Source organism: Artemia sp. Qi Xiang Cuo, chromosome 12 (genome assembly GCF_049724085.1).
Source record: "Artemia sp. Qi Xiang Cuo chromosome 12, ASM4972408v1, whole genome shotgun sequence".
In the NCBI taxonomy this organism is placed as follows: domain Eukaryota; kingdom Metazoa; phylum Arthropoda; class Branchiopoda; order Anostraca; family Artemiidae; genus Artemia; species Artemia sp. Qi Xiang Cuo.
Genome location: NC_142805.1, coordinates 39,144,016 through 39,167,200, shown reverse-complemented (window position 1 = coordinate 39,167,200; position 23,185 = coordinate 39,144,016). Strand labels below are relative to the sequence as shown.

General features: G+C 36.2%; 1 protein-coding gene across 2 annotated transcripts in view; it reads left to right on the top strand.

Annotated features, from left to right (window-relative positions):
- Positions 1–23,185, top strand: part of LOC148946099 (piezo-type mechanosensitive ion channel component-like) — a 277,609-nt gene that overhangs the window by 91,356 nt on the left and 163,068 nt on the right. For both annotated transcript variants that reach the window (XM_089097773.1, XM_089097772.1), the window contains 2 exons: positions 5,090–5,318; positions 10,199–10,356. In XM_089097773.1, coding sequence (XP_088953899.1) covers positions 5,090–5,318; positions 10,199–10,356 — 387 coding nt within the window. The remainder of the gene's footprint in view (positions 1–5,089; positions 5,319–10,198; positions 10,357–23,185) is intronic.

Below are 23,185 nucleotides of genomic sequence, written 5' to 3'. Positions count from 1 at the left end.
AAAGAATTGATGAGGAGCGGATAGAGAGTTTGGTAATTTTTTTTTTTTTTTTTTTTTTTTTTTTTTTTTTTTAGGCAATCAAGTAATGTATGAATTTTATTTGGAAATCTAAAGTTTATGGGTAATTTGTTAGAATTTTTGGACCCTTCTTCCTAAATAAGTGTTGTGTTGTTTAAGTATATGTTTTATTGTTTGTTGAGGTTTTTGTAAGGGAAGAGGTTTTGTGAGGTTTTTGTATTTTCTTTTCATTTTTTTATTATCATTTTTTTTTTTTTTTTTTTTTTTTTTTTTTTTCTTTTATGGAAGCTTGAAGGGGTAATATAAATTTGGAATTTAGTTGAAGCCACCGCCAAAGGATTATCCTAAGGAGGGGGATCATCCTACAAGTGGGACGTGCGTTATATTTTGTTTTGTTTTTATTTGTGTTGTAGTATGCCCCGGAGAGTAACCTGTTGTATTTGATTGCCTTAATTCATTTTGTTGGTATAAAAGGTTTTTTTTTGTGTGTTTTGAAAAGGGAGTATATAGTTAGGATGATGAAAATGTTATATTGGATTAATTTAGTTTTTTAAATTTCAGATATATAAAGGAGGAGAAAATAGACGAAGAGAGGTTTTTTTGGTGGTTGTAGTTTGGTTGATGTGTTGATTTTGTTGATTTTTTTTTTTAATTGGAGAAAAATGTAGATGAAGGGTAAAAGGGAAAAATGGAAAAAGAGAAGGGAAAAATGAAAATATAGGATAAAAATACAGAAAATGATAATGAAGGTTAATAATCCCTATTAAAATTTTTGATCATGCTAATTATGTATAGTAGCAGAGTGTGTTTTTATCAATATTGTTTGGATAAAAAATTTTAAAAAATAAATGTCGTTTTTAAATTAGTGTAGGTGACACTTAGTTTTGAAATTATGTGAAAAAGATTATTATGTCACCGAGAGGAGAGGAGGTGGGATTAAAAAAAAAGCTGCTTTTTGTAGTACCCAAGCAAAATCTATAATAAACAGAATGATTATCATAAAAAGAATATTATAAATTATATATAAACAGAATCAACTATGTTTTTTCCTTCGTGGTTTTTGCGCTAGCTTTAAGCTTGCTCGACTAAAAACGAAAATACTGCACTTTTTATATCTTGTATGCACGCGAAGCGCCTTTTTCAAACAGTTCGTGGTTACGAACTGTAAGTAAAAAGCGACCCGGCTCAATAGTAACCGAAACTCCAAAAAACGGAATTTTGATACGAATAGATACATCACAAGAATCAGATTTTAATGCTGATTTCAAATATATAAGTTTCATCAACTTTTACTTTTATAACTTTAATAAATCAAATAATATTAACATTTTGATTACTAAATATCAGTATGTGTATATTAAAAGGACAATGCACATTCATTTGTATTTTTTTTAGTAAAGTGCAAATTTTGTTCTGGCCTAGGGAAGGCATAGGGGTTTTGCGCCCAACTTATGTTAATTTCTGCCCGTTTTGAGTCTGAACCGGTTAATTAATGTAATTTCTGTTCGTTTTGGGTTTTATTTATTTATTGATCATGATTTGTGGTAGTTTCACGCTTGTTAGATTATATGATTTTATTTTTGATCATTTTATGTTTAATGGAGTTCTTTACTTTTCTTTGAAAAACTTATTTTGTGGAAAAAGTTTTTTTTAATTAATTTCTGTTCGTCTTATATTGGCATAGTAGTTTCAGGGAAATAGAAAATCATACTTAAATCTTTTTGTTTTTTAAGACTTTATAATTTAGCCTGCTATTTGTATTCTGGAGAAAAAATTTCAGCAATTCTTAACAACATACACCCTTTTAAAAATCTGGATACAAATACTAGTGTTTAAAATAGTTTCATACCTCCTCTAGTTGACCTGAAATGGAAAACTTGATACCATTCGTAAAAACATCTGTTTACTTTCTTTGATAGCTTGGATACTCTTACGCTATTTTGATTTGGTCAAATTGTAGGTGCAGAAGTAATCCCGTCAGTGTGAACATAATCCCGCCATTCATTCTTGGGGTGTTGCTGAAATACATTATTGAGTATTAGCATTAAGACAGTTCATTTTGATTTAATCTTAAGGCAACATTTAGCTTTTAAACATAATGGGCAAATGGGAGGCTGGGCGTGGGAGGGGGATTAGTTACCCTCCAATCACTTTCGATTATTAAAAGGGGCATCAGCCCTTTCTATTTTCAATCGAATGATCCCTTTTCGAAGTTCCACGAGAACTTCCTCGATACGAAGTGCCCTGGTCTAAACAACAACAACAACAAAAATAATACATTATACCCACATCGATCTTTACTATAAAAATTTCAAGCCTTCCAATCACTTTCGACTATTAAAAGATTCACTAGGCCTTTCTATTTCCAATCGAATGAGCCCTTTTTGAAACGACAACGCTTTCTATAAACACCTTGTATACCCCCCAGGGCATAAATTACAACCCTTATCCTAAGGGCTGTTAGGGTGGTTGTCATCCTCTAAGACCTAATTACCAGAACGTTCAACTACATTAAACAAAATGGCTATCTCAAAATTTTGATTGGATGTGTTTGGGGAAACGCTGGGCGTCAGAGGGGCGTTATTCACTCTCCAATCACTTTCAATTATTGAAAATGGCACTAGCCCTTTCAATTTCCAATCAAATGAGCTCTTTTGAAGTTTCTTTGACACCTTTTCAATAAAAACCTTATACGCCCCCAGGGCATAACTTACAACCCTTGCCCTGAAGGCTTTGGGGGATGTCATTCTCAAAGACTTAATTTCCAGAACTTTCTACTACGTTGAACAAAATGACTATTTGAAAATTTTGATTGGATGTCTTTGGAGGAATGGTGGGCGTGAGAGGGGTTAGTTTCCCTCCAATCACTTTTGACTATTAAAAAGGGCACTAGTCCTCTCAATTTCCAATTGAATATACACCTTTTGAAGTTTTCTAACAACGTTATCTATAAAAAGTTTATCTATCCCCCAGACGGAACTTACAACCATGTCTCTGTTGACTCTGGGGAGTCTGTTTTTCTTAAAAGCAGAATTTCTGGAACTTATAACTGAGATTAACGAAACGTCTGCGTCTTAAAGTTGATTGAAGGTGTTTGGAGAAATGGTGGGCGTTATAGGGGTGTTAATTACTCTCCACTCACTTTCGACTATTAAAAAGGGCAATTTCAACTTCCAATCAAATGAGCCGTTTTTGAACTTTCTACAGCAACTTTCTATATAAACCTTTTATGCCCCTAGGGCATAACTTACAAACCTTGCACTGAGGGCTTTGAGGGTGTTATCATCCTAAAAAACCTAATATCCAGAACTTTCAACTACGTTTAACAAAATGGATATCTCAAAATTTTGATTGGATATGTTTGGGGAAATGGTGGGCGTGGAATGGGTGTTAGTTGCCTTTTATTCACTTTCGACTATTAAAAAGGGCCCTTGCTATTTTAATTTCCAATCAAATGAGCGCTTTTTGAAGTTTCCACGACAACGCGTTCTACAAAAACCTTATATGCCCCCAGGGCATAACTTACAACCCTTGCCCTGAGGGCTGTGGGGGGGGGGGCTTGTGATTCTCAAAGACATAATTTCCAGAACTTAAAACTACGTTGAACAAAATGGATATCTCAAAATTTTGATTGGATGTGTTTGTGGAAATGGTGGGCTTGGAAGGGTTGTTAGTTGCCTTCCATTCACTTTCGACTATTAAAAAAGGCACTAGCCCTTTGAATTTCCAATCGAATGAGTCTTTTTTGATGTTTCTACGACAACACCTTTTATAAAAACCTTATACGCCCCCTGGGCATAACTTACAACCCTTACCCTGAGGGTCTTTGGGGAGTGTCCTCCTCAGAAACATATTTTCCATCTGGAAATCAACTACACTGAACAAAATGGCTCTCTTAAAATTTTGATTGGATATGTTTGGGGGAATAATGGACGTGGGGGAGGGGGGGGGGGTCTAGTTGCACTCCAGTCGCTTTCGACTATTAAAAAGGGCACTAGCCACTTCAAAATCCAATCGAATAAGCCCTTTTAGAAGTTTCTACGACAAATCTTTCGATACGAAGTGCCCTGGTATGGAAAACAAAAACAAAAACAAAAATAAATAATAAATTGTGCCAACATCGTTCTTTACTTAGGCAGCGCGATTGCGCTGCCTACGATTAACGACCTTTGTGTTTAAGGGGTCATTTTTAAAGAATTGGAACAAAATTTGAACTTTAGCGTTCAGAGCGAGGTATTTGACTAGGGGGCGAACCCCCTAATATACCTATTAAAAATATATGAATATAGAAGTTCGTTATGTAGGTTATTTCGTAAGTTACGTATATTTATTACTAGTAAAAACGTTCGTAAATAAAATTTAAGAACTTTCGAGACAGCCATTTAACCAAATAAAAGTAAAATTGATATGCAAATTTTGTTTTAATTATTCATGTACGGTGAGCCAAAATCAAAACTGCATTAATTCAAATACGTTCAAAAATTAAATAGAAAAAACAAGTTTTTTTTAACTGAAAGTAAGGAGCAACATTAAAACTTAAAACGAACAGAAATTATTCCGTATATGAAAAGGGCTGTTCCATCCTCAATGCCTCACTTTTTACACTTAAGCTTGACTCTTTCTCACAACGCTACTTTTTAAAACAATAAAAATGTAGCGTAAAGAGCGCGGCGGTGAGGAGGGGACAGCCCCTTTCATATACGGAATAATTTATGTTCGTTTTAAGTTTTAATGTTGCTCCTTACTTTCAGTTAAAAAAACTTTTTTTTTTATTTAATTATTGATAAGAGCTGGGAGGCCCTGGTTTGTATCTATATCAACTGATGGAAAAATAGCACAAAGTAGAAAATAAAAATAAAAAGATTTGAATATAGTTGAAAGTTCTACATAAAATGTGCCTGAGCTATGGATGAGTTTGGTTAGACCTCGATTACAAAAGCAACAGTTTAAAGTGTTTTCTAAGAACTTCGTATAGAAATATGAAATTTTGGTTCAATATCACAAATAATCAAACCTCAAAAGCCTCTAGGGATGGAACTAACCTAGGAAGTAATTAATTTCTGCATTATAGCTGATGAGTAACCTGTATGTTCATGGAATAGATGGAGCTGCCTCGCTAGCTTTGGACGTGGAGCCGCGGGTTAGTACCTTGGAAGTTCCAGGGTTAAAACCACCAGAGTCCAGAAGAGTGAGCTGGAGTACTCAAGGGCCACAATATTCCCCCGCAATAACACAAGAAAAATCACATAGCTGTGAGCATGAGCAAGAGGAAGAGCCGTCTCGGGGGAAACTTGAAGAAGGTATGTCTTTTACTGCAGGATAATCAGAGAAGAAAATCTGTTGCTATGCTTTTAAGTAGTAAGTAAATGAACGTTGCTGTTGGTTAGCACTTGCTTGCTTTGTGATTTAGATTCTTGCTTTGCTAGGGCGATGTCTCAGACAAAGGCATGAGCTAACCTCACAAACAGGTAATGAATAAACCGTATTTTGTGGCAATGAGTATCAATATTTGGCGTCACTGAGTGTACACAAGGTCCAACCCTGACGAATGCTCTGACGAGGATAGGCCGGTTATTAAAGATTGGAGCTGTTCAAGTGCTGTGAGATGATTTGGGGTCTCCGCCCCGTCATAAGCTCCTTTCTCTGTCTCTATCCCTGACAGAGAAATCCTGCTTGTGTGCCCTCATAATGGTATCAGGGTGGACCTTTCAGAAATTTTCCTAACGAAAATCGTGTATGCTAAAAGTGCTGCAGGGTTACCTTGACGAGTGGCGCTCCTCGAAAAAGTTATAGCCTAGTAAACGATATTCATTTGCACTGGATTGATAAATCATTCATCTGGGTTTGGTCTGTTTTTGTGGGCTATTTGGGTTTGAAAAACATCTTCCTAGCTAAGTTATCTATTATGGGTTGCCTAACCGTAGTATAATAATATTTTTAGGCATGAATATATAATGAGTCAGAGGTGATAGACTTGAGATTGCTTCTACAGAATTTGGACTCTTGATTATTAAAGATCATTGCAAAGTGTGGAACCATGTTGTGACCAAGATGGGCCCAAAATTATGCAAAATATCCATTTCTACTGGAGGTCCTAGGAGCTTTTTTCTGTCCAGTTTTAAGTTATCTTAAGCACTTTGTGTAGATTTGAGCAGATGTGTTAATCCCTGTCCTCAAATGGTTCCGGAATCATTGCTTTTCTTGAGGTCATTACAATTTCAATGATTTAAAGATTTTGAAAATTGTAACTTGGAATTTTACAACGTTAAAAGCAACTATCACATCGACATTTTCAAATGCTTCGAACTTGAATTATTAGGAGTTTCAGAAACACATATCAAAGGGGTTGGAAACATGATATTAGGTGATATAGAGTTTATTTACTCAGGCAGGAAGGATGTGGTGCATAGGCAGGGAGTAGGGCTCATGATGAATGAGGAAGCTGCGAAGTCTTTTTTAGGTTGGGAAGGTATTAATAATAGATTGCTAGTTGTTCATTTTATGATTTAATTAATTAAATAAACACTTTCAAAAAAGCAGTTTTTCAAAGAAAAGTAAAGAGCCACATCCAACTTAAGAGCAAAAATAAACTTATATAGTAATCCAAACTCAAAACGACCAATAATTACTATTAAATAATAAATGAAACCAAAAAACGAACGAAAATTAAAATAAATGTGCAAATATGACGATGACAGGTACTAATACAGACGAATAAACAAATCTTAAAACGAGGAGTTTGGCTTTTGCCCCCTTCCCCTCTGCTAATAGTAAAATTCTAAAAAAATCTCTTGCACCATCTAAAAAAAACCTATTGCGTCATTTCACTATAATTGAAAACTTTGTGTATCTTGAATAGTGCGCTCTGGGTTTCAAAACATCGACGCCAAATAAAAACTAAGTCACTATAATAATCCAGATGATTGAAAAGAACTAACGAAACTAAATTAAATATTAAAAATATAATGATATTGATTTCTTGAAACTTAGCAATGCAAAATTGTGTCACTGTAATTTTTATTTTTCATTGTTTCAAATATAAAAGAAAAACATTTGCAATATAATTTGTTATAAGTAAAGCGCAATTAACACAATAGCATTCAGAATTTTAAAGTTTGGCGAGGGGGAAGGGGGAAGGGGTCAATAGCAAAACTCCTGTTTGTAGTAATTTTTGTTCGTTCTAAGTCTGACTTGAATATTTAGTTTAAATTTTACTTGTATTAAGATTTATTTATTCTTCTATATTAGTATCTATAGCTTTATGTTTGCTGTGACCGTTTATTTTATTTTTATGTTTTTGGGGGGGGGGGGGGGGGGGGGTTTCATTTATTCTTTAATAGTAATTTCTGGTCGTTTTGAGTTTGAATTATTATAGAATTTATTTCTACCGGTCTGAAGTTTGACATAACTCTTCACTTTTCTTTGAAAACCCTTCTTTTTGGAATTTTTTTTTTTTATTAACACTCTGTTCGTTTTTTATTGACTTAGTTTTGTTATTGGTTAATATAATGAATATTTTTCCAGTTTTTCTCATCTTTGCCATAAGAATTAAAATATATTATTCTAATTTGTTGATTCTAATTAGCGTATTTTGACTTATTTCAACATCCTTCTCAACATTTCTTGAAAGTTTCAAGATAATGCCATTAGCTGTTTTCGAGGTATTGAAGATACTCCTTTTTCAAGCAAAAGAGGGGAAAGGGGGAGGGGATTTAGAATTTAAATTTCTGCAATATTTTTGTGCTTGAAAGGTCATTTTCCATTTTTTCGAGTCCTGGGAGACCGAAAATGACCTCGAAATAAAAAAAATATATATTACTTAGTACCCCATTTCTAACCTAAGTGAGGTCGGAGGGGGGGGGGATGAAAAATCAGAATCTTTATTTTTGCATTATTTACACAAAAATGAACACTAAAATATACAGAAAAATTCGCTTAATAAAATCTCCAAAATTGCTCCAAATTGCCCGTGCAGAAATAGGCCTACCCCTTTTTCGGCGAAAAAGATGAGAAAAAGAGGGGGAAATCTCAAATTTATTTTTCTGCAATTTTCTGTGTATTGAACGGTTGTTTTTTATCAGTTTTAGACCGGGGGACTGAAAATGACATCAGAATCAAAATATTGTGTGTCTAATTCGTCACTTCAACCTTAAGCGAGTGCAGAAGGTGCAAAATTACCATTTTTGGTATGTTTTGATTTGAATAGTATTTCACTAAAATCCTCACGAAACCAAATCTGAACTGATGATTCTTCTCTTTTATTCTGAAACTGATTTCCCAAATTTGTATTCAGCGTGCAGTGATCACTTTCTTTATTTAGTTGCCACCACCTTGACCACTACCTACTACCTTAGTGACCACTACCTGAATACCGCACAAATATAGACTGCGCCATCTAATGTACTTCAGTGACGATTAAATACCTCTACTCATTTTCGTTTAAGAGAAAAAATGGTCCAGTGAATTTAACCACAAAATATTGTCCAGTGGCAAACTATAAAGTCATTCAAATAGACACATCACCATTATTTCAACGCCTCTGTGATGTAATGTCAATAGATGGTTCGAATATGGCCGATACGCTCAAATACGAGCTATTGACATTCCCACCTTTTCTATTCAAATCTTATTAATCCATGCGCCTGCCAGATAAGGCTGCATTTGCAGCTGATATATGAAAGTAGTAAAAACCTGAGCCTCAACTAATGCCAAAACAAACATGCCAATATGTCCTGGATGGTACATGGCTACTTCATTCGGTAAGATGGGGTACTATCCACTTACGGAAAGGTAGCTTCTTCTTACATAGCTTTTGTACAGAAGTACTTTACGTTAGATGACATGATTTTTTACACTATGAGTCAAAATGTCTCTCCAACTGAAACAATAAGTCGAATATCATAAATCTGATGGCTGGTAGACTTGTGGAAGCCAGCTGTAGAGTACAAGAAGCCAAAGGTTATGCAGACGATTTAATAGCAAAAACTGCAACTGCTTCAACCAAGAAGAAGGAGACTTGCTTGACCGGAAGTGATACCAACTTGTTGATCTTGCTGATGCAATATGCGGAACCTGAGCAGGCATTTCTTTTTATTACCAGAATGGAGTTCCTGCTGACTTTGAAAAGATTTTTCACATCTGTTGCTTGAAGACGAAGCTACCATTACAAGAAAGTGTGAAATAAACTGAAATTACTCCTGTATTCTATGAGCTTGATATGTGGTGAAGAGCTGTCTGGAGAGTCCTATTGATTGCGAGATAGTATTGATGAGCCTTACACTATGCTTATCCCTATTGTTATCCTCGGAAGTTCAATCACGGTATTGTAAATTATAATGGGGATAGGGAATCTCTTCGGGATCAACAGCAAGCCCTTTACTTACGCTGAAATTTAAAATGTATGAGAACCTTAAGGCCGCTACCTACAAAAAGACAAAAACTCCTACAAAGATGTCATTTTGGCCCTAAAAGAGCCGAAATGCTCTCAATCGCTTGATAACAATTTGCTGGGAACAATTTGGAAAGAAATTTATATAGAGCAGCAGTTTTAGAGGTCATACTGGAGTGCGATAGAAGACTCACCCCTGAGCATATATTTGGTGAATAAGAAATGTACAGCAATTATATACTATTTATCTAATAATACTATCGTTTCTAATTCAAGGTTACCCACTAATTAGTAGAATAGGGTCAGGTGTATACGTCTGTGGAAAGGAGAGGTACCTACAGCCTCAAAAAATTGTTTTGAAGCACCATGAAAGGTGCTTCCCAAAAAATAGAAGAATCTAAGGATTCTAGCAGCATAACCTATGATCAGCCAACATTTACATTTGCTTGTTGCAGCAACATAGCTGGTGCCGTTTTAGTTCCTTTGTCAATTTTTTTAATTAGGGAGAGGAAAAATCAATTTTTACTGGGCAACTAGGTAATTTTGTCTACACAACAAACATGGAAACCCTTATTGAGTTGCTGTTAGCAATAACCATGGAAGTGATAAGTGCTAAAAGTGAAAAATAGATATCGCAAGAACCCGGCATTAGCATAAAGGTAGTTACAATTGCTCATTTGTGCAATCCGTGCAAAATACCTATAGCATCATTTGTTTTTCTGCAAGAACCTAGAGTCAAGGACTCTGTTAAGCTAGACGTATCGAACTGATTAAGCTCCCTCTTTATTTTAGTTTTTGGACAAACTCTGCAACTTATTTGGCAGTACCTGCGATTTGGCAAGGCATTTATTCTGTCCTGCTTTGTTTCTTCTGCTAAATTCATAAACAAATTTTGTGAAGATCATAGATATGTGATTAATCAATTGTCGAAGGAAAAGCGCGTCTTGAAGGTTAGTATATTTCATCTATTATATTTTTTCCTAGTCTATGCAGTAGCTACGTAAGCAGCTAAGAGCGATTATAGTCTCATACAGTTATTTTCTCAGCCTCTTAATGTAGACACTTTGTAGTAGAAACCCAGGGGAAGGGGATCATTCGATTGCAAATTAAAGATTGCAATTCCTCATTCCATAGTTTAAGCCAATCGGAAAGTATTTCTTTCCATCAACGCCTATCTACATAAGCGTGTTTTTTTTTTGCCAGTAGTAAGATCAAAAAAGCATCTTTTAACTCCCAAGGGTGATCGTATCGAAAAAAAACCCCAAGAGGATTGAGAGTGAACTCATTCTAACAGAAATAAAAAATTATAGTAAACTTTTTCAGTGACCAGAAGGATTTTGCCATGGGAAAGTGGGGTTTTTAGTAATTTCGTGTCACCAAACTACGATATTACGCCAAAGAGGGCCTAAGGTCTAATAGATTGGCAATTCTGAGCTAGAAAATCAAATTATGAGCATTAAAAATATATTGAGCTTCCCAGAAGCGGAGAAAAAACACGCAGGGTGGCGTATTCGTTCCTGAAAACTCACGTAGTCTTTTCAAGGAGGCACACTTGTGCCTCTTTAAAGAGACGACCCACCACAATGTTAAGCGATTTCCGGTCCTAGCGGTCGCAGAGAGACGGCGGTGATCGCATTTTGTAGCCTAAGCTCAAACTAAGAAACATACAAAAGTTCACCCCCCTCCGACTTTATCTTCATGGGGGAAAGTGGGCCGGAAGATACGACCCTCCCACCACAGCCCCCTTTAACGTTGTCTGATCGGGCTGAAATTTAGAGGATAAGCTTTCCTGGGGCCTGGAAGCTTATCCTCAATATTTCAGTTCAGTCCGATCACTCCTTCCCTGTTTTCCAAAAACCAAATATACCCACTTAATGTTCATCAATTTTTTTTGTTAGCCACGCCTAAAGGCCACAGTTGGCAACGGATCCGGATGAATGAGGACTCATTCAAAGCGGAATTAGACTTGTTAGGAAGTGGGATATTTTCAGACCGAAAAAATTATCCCCCGAATTTACATTTACGAGAAACCTCGTTTTTCTATAAGATCCCATGTTAATTTTTCCAACCACAACCCTCCCCCCCTTTAACGTTGTCCGATCGGGCTGAAATTCAGAGAAAAATCTTTCCTAGGGCCTGGAAACTTATCCTCAAAATGTCAGCTCAATCTGATTACTCCTTCCCTGTTTTCCGAAAACCCCCTTACTTTTTTTTATCTGACACGCCTACAGGCCCCAGTTATCAACGGATCCGGGTGAATGAGGACTCATTCGAAGCGGAATTCGACCTGTTAGGGCCTTTTGATATTTTCAGATGGAAAAAATTATCCCCCGAATTTAAATTTACGAAAAACCTCGTTTTCCTCTAAGAGCCCATGTTAATTTTTGAAATTCCTAAAAGCATAGTATTTCATTATTAAATTAGATCAAAATAGTCCTCTTAACCTGACAAGACTGACTGCAAGATTCTAAAAATTCCAGCTCTTTCCCAGAAGTTTTTTTGTCGAAAAACGAAAATCTTACTTTCTATTTGCTTGCGTCGAAAGTAGATTGCACAGACTAAAAATAATGTATCAACGGTCTCTGATGGTACAGTGGTCACTATTGCTGCCCGATGTGCGGAAGACCCGGGTTTGATTCCCCGTAGGAGTAAATTTTATATATATAGAATTTAAAGTAGTATCTCTTAAATTTAAAGTTTAAAAAAGAAACTCAGTTTCTTTTTTAAATCCAATCTATTAAATACTTCGGCTCAAAAGGCGTCTCCAGAAGAATATCGCTGTCGGCCTTCAGCTTACAGGTAAATCTCCACTGCTTTGATAACATGCAGTATACCCGCATGCTCGAAAAGAAGTTGAAAAAAGAAAATCTTACTGTGCATTTGATTTGAGTATTCAGGAATTAAAAGCCTTTACAAAAGAATCTTCAAAAGCGGGGGATTTGGGGGGCGGCAGCCCCTCCTACTTTAACTCCCGATGTACAAAAACGTGCAGAAATTATTTGAAAAAAAACGTTTTCTAAAGAGTTAAAGAGGCTGAGTCACAAGTTCGAACCTTAAAACGTACAGGGATTAGGAGGTACAGTTGGGGGCCTGCCGCCCCCCAAACCCCCCGCTTTTGCAGCCTATTTTTTTCAGGTTTTTATTTTGGGGGTCTTCCGCCCCCCCCCCCAACCCCCGCTTTTTCCCTTGCAAAGGAATGCTTTGCAACACGAACGAAGTGTACCTCCTAATCCCTGTACGTTTTAAGGTTCGAACTTGTGACTCAGCCTCTTTAACTATTTAGAAAACGTAGTTTTTTCAAATAATCCATATACGAGGTGAGATAAAAAAATATAAACGTTTTTTATCTTAATGCTTGATTTAATAACTAAATTTATCTGCTTAATTTTTCTTGAAACTACGTTCAGGGATCTATAATCATGCATCAGCTTTTATGAAGGACGGATGGTGGGGCATTGTTTAGGGTGAGGTTATTTTAATGCCCAAAATTCTTAACTCTCAATGACCTTTCATATAAATATAGAAAAGGGTGTGTGTGTTTGTGTGGGAGGGGGGTTTTCAGACTAAGTCTGAAATTTTTCAGACTTTATTCAGACTAAGTCTGAATAAAGATTTTGTCCGTTCAAGCGTCTTCCCCATTTTACATTTTAAATTTCAAAAACCTATAACTATATGTTCTCTTCTATTGTTTTATTATGGTATTTAGCTTATTACTGTAGATTCTATATTGTTCAAATGACTTGGGAGACTGCACTTACAAATATTCCCTAGATTTATTTGCTTTATAGAGTTCGTCAATCATGCAGGACGATTTATGCTCTCAATGCTTAGTTAAATATGTTACAAGGTCGTTGTATTTCTTCTAAAATTTATCGATTACTTCTAAACGCCTAAAATTGTGAAACTTTATAAACTTAGTCGTTGCTAAAGAAAAGGGTCTTCAAATCCAACAATAATTTGGGATAAAACTCCCCTGTGATCAAAATTCAAACATGATGCAAAATTTTTTCTTTCTCGTGCAATTCCCTGGAAAACTTTTCCATTTGAAATCATGGGTGCCCATAAGCTGAATTTTAGCGGGGGGGGGGGGGCTACCCCCCCCCCCCGCTCGTTTTAAGTTTTAATGTCGCTCCTTACTTTCAGTTAAAAAAACTTGTTTTTTTTTAATTCGAACAAAATTCGAACTTTAGCGTAAAGAGCGAGGTATTAACTAAGGGGTGAACCCCCTCAAATACGCAATAATTTCTGATTGGTTTAAGTTTTAATATTGCTCCTTAATTTCAGTTGGAAAAAATTGTTTTTTTTTATTTAATTACCCGTAAGATCTTGAGCTCAACAACACAAAACAAGCCTATGTTTCTTAGAAGATTTATTTATGACTGGTTTTATTTAAAATGAACAGATCTTCATAATCCTGTGGTATTGCCCAAGAGGCTGTGTGAACCATGCTACATTCAGAGATTTGTATTTATACATGTTCACCTCTCTAACATGAATGGCAAACTTTCGACGGAACCCCATTTTTGGCCACAATAAGTTTCTTGTTTAAAAACAACTTGAGGTTCATAGGCCTAGGTACCTCCGCTGGATTTCGATTCTGAAATGACTACTAAAACTCATTATTCAGAGAGCTACTTACTAAAAACTTGGCTGATAGGTGGTCACAAAGCATCAAAAGGCTTGACAACAGATTATGGGGTAATAGACAGCGCTGATTGTGAATGGGGGTTATATGCTCTGCCCGTGGATGCAATTATTGACGAATACGAAAAAAAAATTTTTTTGCAGCTAATAAGTAATATGTTAGATATTTAAATTGTATAAAGCAGTTTAAAATAATAACACCACTTCCCAGGCACTGCCGGAGCTCATATGGTTTACGGGCATGATAAAATCTATAAAAAAAAAGGATAGAAGACATAATGCAAATTGGCATGACAGATCAAAAGTGTCAAGATTCCTAATATAAATTCAACAATAAAACAAAATTAAAAGAACTTTAAAGAATTTAAACCAAGCGAACAGCTGGACCGCTGCCTATCCAGATAAAAAAAACTCTATATAACTAGAGATAAAATCGAACAAGTTGCCACTCAAAAGGTTTAGGGGCATAGTACTATAAAATCGAAAAGGATAGAAGATACAATGCAAACTCACATGTCAGATCAAAGTCTCACTATCCGTCATAAAAATCCCCCAATAAACCACTATTTAGAGAATTTTAAAGAAATCAAACTAAGCGAACAGCTGGACCGCTGCAAAATCAGATAAAAACTGTATATAACCAGAGATAAAGTATGGACCACTATTTAACTAAATTGAGCAAAGTTCCTTTTTTTCAAAAAAGGAAGGGAAAATTTAAAAAGACAATCTCATAAAATAAACCTAGATTGCTCATATCAAACAGTTCGTGGTAACGAACTGTAAGTAAGGAGCGACCCGGCTCAATGATAACCGAAACTCTAAAAAACGGGATTTTGATACCAATAGATACATCAAAAGAATCAGATTTTAATTCTGATTTCAAATATATAAGTTTCATTAAATTTAATCTTACCCATCAAAAGTTACGTGCCGGAGAAAATTTGGTTGATTTTCGAAAAAAGGGGGAAAGACCCCTTAAAAGTTATAGAACATTAATGAAAATCACACCATCATATTCAGCGTATCAGAGAACCCTACTGTCGAGGTTTCAAGCTCCTATCTACAAAAATGTGGAATTTTGCATTTTTTGCCAGAAGAAAGATCACGGATGCGTGTTTATTTGTTTGTTTGTTTGTTTTTTGTTTTTTTTCCCAGGGGTAATCGTATCGACCCAGTGGTCCTAGAATATTGTGGGAGGGCTCATTGGAACAAAAATTAAAAGTTCTAGTGCCGTTTTTAAGTGACAAAAGAAAATGGAGGGCAACTAGGCCCCCTCCCACGCTCATTTTTTCCCTAAAGTCACCAGAGCAAAACTTTGAGATAACCATTTTGTTCAGCATGGTCGAAAATATGATAAAAATGTCTTTTAGGATGACTTGATCCCCCAAAGTCCCGAGGGGGAGGGCTGAAAGTTATGAACTTTACTCAATGTTAACATATAGGATTGGTTATTGGGACGTATACAGATTTTTTCAGAGGAGATTTTTTCTGGTAGGTGGGGGAAGGAGAGGGTCGGGGGCTATATGGAAGGATCTTTCCATGAAGGAAGTTTTCATGGGGGAAGGGACATTGCTATGATGGGGGCGCCGGATTTCCCAGCATTATTAAAGAAAAAGATCAGGAATTAAATAAAAAAAAACAAGTTTTTCAACTGATCAACTGATTGTGATTAAGAGGTCATTTTTAAAGAACTGAAAAAAAAATTCGAACTATAGTTTAAAGAGCAGGGTATTGACTAGGGGGCGAACCCCCTAGTATACGTGTTAAAAATTTATGAATATAGAAGGTCGTTACGTAAGTTAATTCTAAGTTACGTATATTTATTACTAATAAAAACGTTCGTAAATAAAATTAAACAAGTTTCGAGAAAGCCATTTAACCAAATATAATATGCAAATTTTGTTTTAATTATTCATGTACGATGAGCCAAAATCAAAACCTGCCTTAATTCAAAAACGTTCAAAAATTAAATTAAAAAAACAAGTTATTTTAAGTGAAAGTAAGGAGCAACATTAAAACTTAAAACGAACAGAAATTATTCCATATATGAAAGGGGTTGTCCCCTCTTCAACGCCTCGCTCCTTACGCTAAAGTTTGACTTCTTCTCACAACTCTATTTTTTAAAACAATAAAAAAATTAGCGTAAAGAGCGAGGCGTTGAGGAGGGGACAGCCCTTTTTATATACGGAATAATTTCTGTTCGTTTTAAGTTTTAATGTCGCTCCTTACTTTCAGTTAAAAAAACTTGTTCTTTTTATTTAATCTGATTAGAGTCAGGCAAGGATTGAAACCATGACGAATAAAGTAATCTATAAAGTATAATAAAGTACATAGTTCTGGTTAGTAGAAAACAAGTAAAGTCAATACATCATCGAAGGTAGATTTTTTCTGATAGGCTACAAAAAAAAAATAATAAAAAATGAAAAAATTGAAGCAACTGAGAAAGATAAAAATGTTAAGAAACTCGTAGGCACTCTTCATAGGAGACAAACCTTGCACTGACAAGACAGATGGCCAATACTCCTTCAAAACAAGCATTCACCAGTACATCAGCCTCTGAAGAGAAGTTAAATATACATTTAATGTTTTCAAACAGACAAGGATCCAAAATATATTTTGCTTAAAGTTTCAAAAATAATAATGCAGACTATGTTACTTGATGCTCCTGAAAATAAGAGCAATCGGTAAATAATTAGGCTTTTTGTGTGATGGTTTTGCTACTTACTTTTATTTTTTTCCATTTGCTCAATAGATTAAAAAAAAATCGGCGAGAAACAGATAGTTTTGGTCTCAAACTGGAAAAATACCACTATATTATTTATTACAAACATGAACTCATAAATATACGTAAGCTATCTTGAAGATAAACACCTTTACATACGAAATTACTAATGATATAAACTAAAAAGGATCGGTGTGCTCTTCTAAAAACAACTGCTAAACATTTTACGTAATGTTCTGATTGATAAAACATACTTGCTCAAAATATAAACTTTGTCTATTTGAGTCTGGATTACATAAGAGAAACTCTAAACATTACAAAACTAGAAGAATTGATTATAGAGCATGGCAGAAGCATTTAATGAATCAAGAGAGGCAAAGAGCTATGGATCTTTACGATATGTGACATTGACATTCTTGCAAACAAAAAGAAAGCTTTCTTGCACAGATCTAACGAACTTTGACCTATCTATCTCTTTTACAAGCAAAGCAGCCAGTTCCTGCAATCCTCATTTCTCGACAGAATAGCCTACACTCTTTCCCCTTTATATTACATAAAACCGACTGTATTGCAGCCCGAAGAGCAAATGGAGAATGAAGATGGGAAAAAAAAACTAGATGGATGGGTATCTTCCTGTGGAGTTTTTGTATAGACACTGAATACGCACGGAATCGGACAAAACTTTCTGTCTTCTGCAATTCGAGTGGTATTCAAGAAATAGCTTATAATGATACACCAAAAGGACAACAATGTCTATGTCACTCAAATGGATTTATACATTTCAGATGCCCCTCTTTAAACAGTCTATCGTATGCAATATAATTCTAGGTTTTGTGCCCTTGGCCCTAATTATCAGATACATGTCCTTTTTGCTCTTGTTAAGTTAAGTTTATTTCAACTTTGAGACTTTCTCTTTTATCCTCCTACCCCCTCATTCTTAAATACCACATAATGTTTTTGGTCTTCCCTTGGTAACTTATCACAGACTTTTTAGTTAGCTTCAAGTAAAAATAGCGCAGCTAGTGATAAGTCACCGCTTGGCCAAAAAATATTTTTAACAACTACACATTGGCCTGGGTAAAAGAGATGGCTGAACCATTTATTCACGGGAAAACACTCCTTGACGCTTAGGGTTGGTTGGTTTCTTTATTTGTACCTTTTCTCACTTTTGTCAACTTGAAATGATAGTTGATTTTTAGTTTTCAGTTCGTTTTATGAATTTAATCTGAAATTAGTAAGCTTTCTTTTACTGTTATTAAATAGGCTTACTCTTGTTATTAAATTTTTATTAAATCATGGCACATACGTCCAACCGAAAGTTAACTTGTCGTACCATACCCACAAGCCCACAGCTCGAATATCAGAGAGGGCAGAACTTGTAGAGCCCTTGGTCCGTCACGGCCGTATTACCTTACACTAGTATCATCATTAGTGACACTGGTGGCACTCTTCCACGTACATTGGTGACATTAGAGTGCAGAAACTGGTGATGGCAAGTTAGTGACACTATCGAAATTCTGATAGTGAATCAAACGCGCGTTTCCGAAGATAGATGCTCAATCAGCCGATACTCTACGCTATGTAAATTTTACGGAGAAACACGGAATTATTACTCCCTATTGCTAATTGAAAATTTGACGAGCCTGGCCCTATTTGGAAAAGAACGCTTTGTATCAGTGGCGGTACCCTTGATTAAAGGGGGATTAGGCATAGTCTAATGAAAAAATAAGAAAATTAGAGAAATAACTTTGATTTGTTTAACAGAGACATTGAATCGCAATAGATCCAGAGATAATCGCATGGTATGGCAGTAGAACCTGCATCGAAGCTGTAGCTACAGTGGAAATTTACCAAAGAAGGAAGACTGGAAGCTGATTATATTTGGTGATTTTGAAGTTGGTGTCACGCTTGTTACGTTTTGTGTTATTGGTTTTTCTTTTTTTTTGTATGGTTCGTTAGATTCCAGCTAGTTTACCGGGTTATTGACCATTTATATTAGGAGCGAGATATTTTTGGGCCTTAGCCCTATTTATCAGATAAGCTTTCATTGTTTGTCTCTCTTGTTTTTCAATCTATTACCCCTTTGGAACTCTCTGTCCCCCCCCCACGTTCTTAAATACCACGTAATATTTCTTTTGGCCTTTCCTTGGTAACTTCTCGCAGACTTGTTTATTAGCTTCAAGTAAAAAATAGCGCACCTGGTGATGAGTCATCACTTGGCAAAAAAATATTTTTAATGACTAGAAATTGACCGGGGAAAGAAGGAGGGCAGAGGCATGCGTTCACAGGAAAATACATGGCAAGCATCTTGCTGCTTAACCCTTATGATTAGATTTTCTCTTGAGTTGTATCTCTTCGTGCTTTTGTAAACTTGATATGATAGCTGTCAGTAGGGTTGCCACCGCTAGTGATATTTCAAAATATCGCGTAATTTTGCCTAAACGAAAAAATACTAAATCATTACATAAATAATTGGAATGTTAAAGAAAATCCATAAATCAACCAAAAAATCAACTGAAGCTATTGGTTTCTACTTTCACCGGGTGGCAACCATAGTTGTCAGTTTGTTTTGTGAATCTAATCTAAAGATAAATAGGCTTACTTTATCATTTTACGCCTAGGTAGAGTTTTGACAGAGCGAGAGGGCAGAGTCTTTGTATAGGAGAGAAGGTCCTATATTATGCGAGATATCTTTCCTGAAGGAAAGAAAGATTTTCAGAAGAACATTTGGCTTGAGACCATGGACCCAAACCGTAGTGCACACGGCCCACGGAAAGTGAAATTGTCACACACATACTGATTATAGCTCTGGAAAACCCACAGTAAAAATGTTAGTGAGGACAGAACCTGTAGAACCCGTGACCCATCACGGCCGTGTTACCTTACCTATCATCAGTAGTGACAGTGGTTGCGCCATGCCACCTACACTGGTAGCATTAAAGTACAGATGTTTAGCATCCGTCTCTTCATGGGTACAACTCAAACGTCGTTCAAAGCGTGTATCAATACTCCCCCTCTGCTGAGCGTCACAATTTTCTTCCTTTCTTGAAAGCTTCCAGAGAGGTAGACAGTTAAACATGTTTGAACAACATAAACTGAGTTTTGATTGCATCTGATACTATCGAAGTTTTGCTACTGTTTGATAGTATCAAGTTCAAATTAGCTAGCTTTGAGTGTTTACCTAGAGATACTATAAATTTGTAAATCTATTCAGCTAATCAGGGAGATCTACCTGGGCAGGTACATTCGTGCTGGATATATGCCTACGGTCATCCGAGCTAAAAATTGGGCCATTCCGCTTCTTCACAAGCAGTTCAAAAACATAAAGGGCTAGAAAATTTCCAGCTAAGGCATTTTGTAGAACAATAAATTTCCTTTTCTACCAAGTCCATTAATGAAAATACACCTTGTGTATACAAATTTTCAAGATGGATTAAGATTCTTCCTAAAGCCCTATAAATAATTTTAAATTGTTCGTCAAATTTTGAAGATTACGACAAAATAAAAAAACATTTTGGAAAAAGAATATGAAGCGTTGTTTAATTTTCTTTAATTTGGTTTATCATTGATTAATTTTGGCTTAGTTTAGATATTTTTATTGATCTTAAGGGAATGTCTGTCAGTTGAGATCGATTTATATGGATTTAAAAGAAAAATCGGGATAGTGCAGCTAGTTGTCGATTATATGACGTTGATTTTCCGATTCAGCATGTTCTATTTCATCAGATTGCATTCTCAAACCTTTTGCTACTTTCTGATCCCCAAAACCTTATTTATCAGCACTTACTTCGTGTGGCTCCCTGACTACATATTGTTTGAATGAAATTCTGTTTGAAGCTTATTTGGCAACCAGAAATTGTATCAAGATCACATGAATCTTTAAGGGTTTTCTCTTCTTTTTCTTGTAAAGTGGTGGCAATTTTGTTTGGCTAATAAAAAGCCTTTAAACATAATAAATTCTGCTTTTTAAAGATTTTTTGCTACTATTCGTATGAGTCATTCTCCACTGGCAGCCCACAACCATTATCCCACGCAGCGCAATCGCGCTGCCTAAGTAAAGAACGATGTTGGCACAATGTATTATTAATTTTTTTTTGGTTCTAGACCAGGGCACTTCGTATCGAAGGAGTTGTCGTAGAAACTTCGAAACGGACTAAATTCGATTTGAAATTGGAGTGCCCAGTGCCCTTTTCTATGGTCAAAAGTGATTGGAAGGCAACTAACACCCCTTCCACACCCACCATTTCCCCAAACACATCCAATCAAAATTTTGAGATAGCCATTTTGTTCAGCGTAGTTGATTTCCTGACAGAAATTATATTTTTGAAAAGGACACTCCCCCACAGCCTTCAGGGCAAGGGTTGTAAGTTATGCCTTGGGGCATATAAGACTTTTATTGAAAGTGTTTTCGTAGAAACTTCAAAAAAGGCTCATTCGATTGGAAATTCAAAGGGCTAGTTCCCTTTCTAACAGTCCAAAGAAATTGGAGGGCAACTAGCCCCCCTCTCACGCCCACCTTTTCCCCAAACACATCCAATCAAAATCTTGAGATAGCTATTTTATTCCCCAAAGCCCTCAGGGCAAGGGTTATAAGCCTTGGGCAAAGCCTTGGGGCATATAAGATTTTCATAGAAAGCGTTGTCGTAGAAACTTCAAAAGGGTCTCATTCGATTGGAAATTGAAATGGCTAGTGCCCTTTTTAAAAGTCGAATGTGATTGGAAGGCAACGCTTCCACGGCCACCATTTATCCAAACACATCCAATCAAAATTTCGAGATAGCCATTTTGTTCAAAGTAGTGGAAAGGTCTGGTAATTAGGTCTTTGTGGATGATAACCCCCCTCAGAGCAAGGGTTATAAGTTATACCCTGGGGGCATATAATGTTTTTATTGAAGGCTTTGTCAGAGAAACTTGAAAAAGGGCGTATTCGATTGAAAATTCAAAGGGATAGTGCCCTTTATAACAGTCGAAAGTGATTGCAGGGCAACTACCCCCCTCTCACGCCCACCTCTTCCCCAGACACATACAATCAAAATTTTTAGATAACCATTTTGTTCCACGTAGTTGAAAGTTTTGGATATTAGGTGTTTAAACCCCCCCCCCACAGCCTCCCTGCCCATATCCCTCAGGGCAAGGGATGTATATTAAGCCCTGGGGGCAAATAAGGTTTTTATAGAAAGCGTCTTATAGAAGGTTTTATAGAAGCGTTTTTATAGAAAGTGTTCTCACGCTCACCATTTTGTCAAACACATACAATCAAAATTTTGAGATAGCCATTTTTTTCAACGTAGTTGAAAGTTCTGGAAAATATATCTTTGAGGATGGCAACCCGCCACAGCCCTCAGGGTAAGGGTTGTAAATTACCGCCTGGTCATATGCCCTGGGGTTATATGCGGTTTTTATAGAAGGCATTGTCGTAAAACTTCAAAAAGGGCTCAGTCGATTGAAAAATGAGAGGGTTAGTGCCCTTTTTAATAGTTGAAAGTAATTGGAGGGCAACTAACCCCCCTCTCATGCTCACTATTTCCCGAAACACATCCAATCAAAATTTTGAGATATTCATTTTATTCAACGTAGTTAAAAGTTCTGGAAATTAGATCTTTTAGGATGACAACCTCTTCTGAGCCCGCAGGGCAAGGGTTTTAAGTTATACCCTGCGGGCATATAAGGTTCTTACAGAAAGCGTTGTCGTAAAACTTCAAAAGGGGATCATTCGATTGGAAGCTGAAAGGGCTAGTGCCCTTTTTAATAGTCTGAAGTGATTGGAGGGCAACTAAAACCGCTTCCACGCCCACCCTCTTACGCCCCTCTCACGCCCACCATTTCCCCAAACACATCGAATTAAAACTTTGAGATATCTATTTTGTTCAACGTAGTTGAACATTCTGGAAATTATGTCTTTGACGATGATAACCCCTTCACGGCCCTCAGGGTAAGGATTATATGTTACACCTTGAGGGCACATATGGTTTTTTACAGAAAGATTTGTCGTAGAAACTTCAAAAAGAGCTCATTCAATTGGAAATGGAAAGGGCTAGTGCTCTTTTTGATAGTCTAAAATTTTGAGAGGGCAACTAACCTCCCTCTCACGCCAACTATTTCCCCAAACACATCCAATGAAAACTTTGAGATGGTCATTTTGTTCAACGTAGTTGAAAGTTTTGGAAATTATAGTCTTTAAGGTTGACAAACACCCCACACTCCTCAGGGCAAGGGTTGTAAGTTATACCCTGGGGCCATATAAGGTTTTTATAGATAGCTTTGTCGTAGAAACTTCAAAAAGGGCTCACTCAATTGGAAATTGGAAGGGCTAGTGCCCTTTTTATTAGTCGTACGCAATCCGAGAGATAATCCCCCCCCCAACGCCCATCATTTTCCCAAACATTTCTGATCAAGATTTTGACATGGCCATT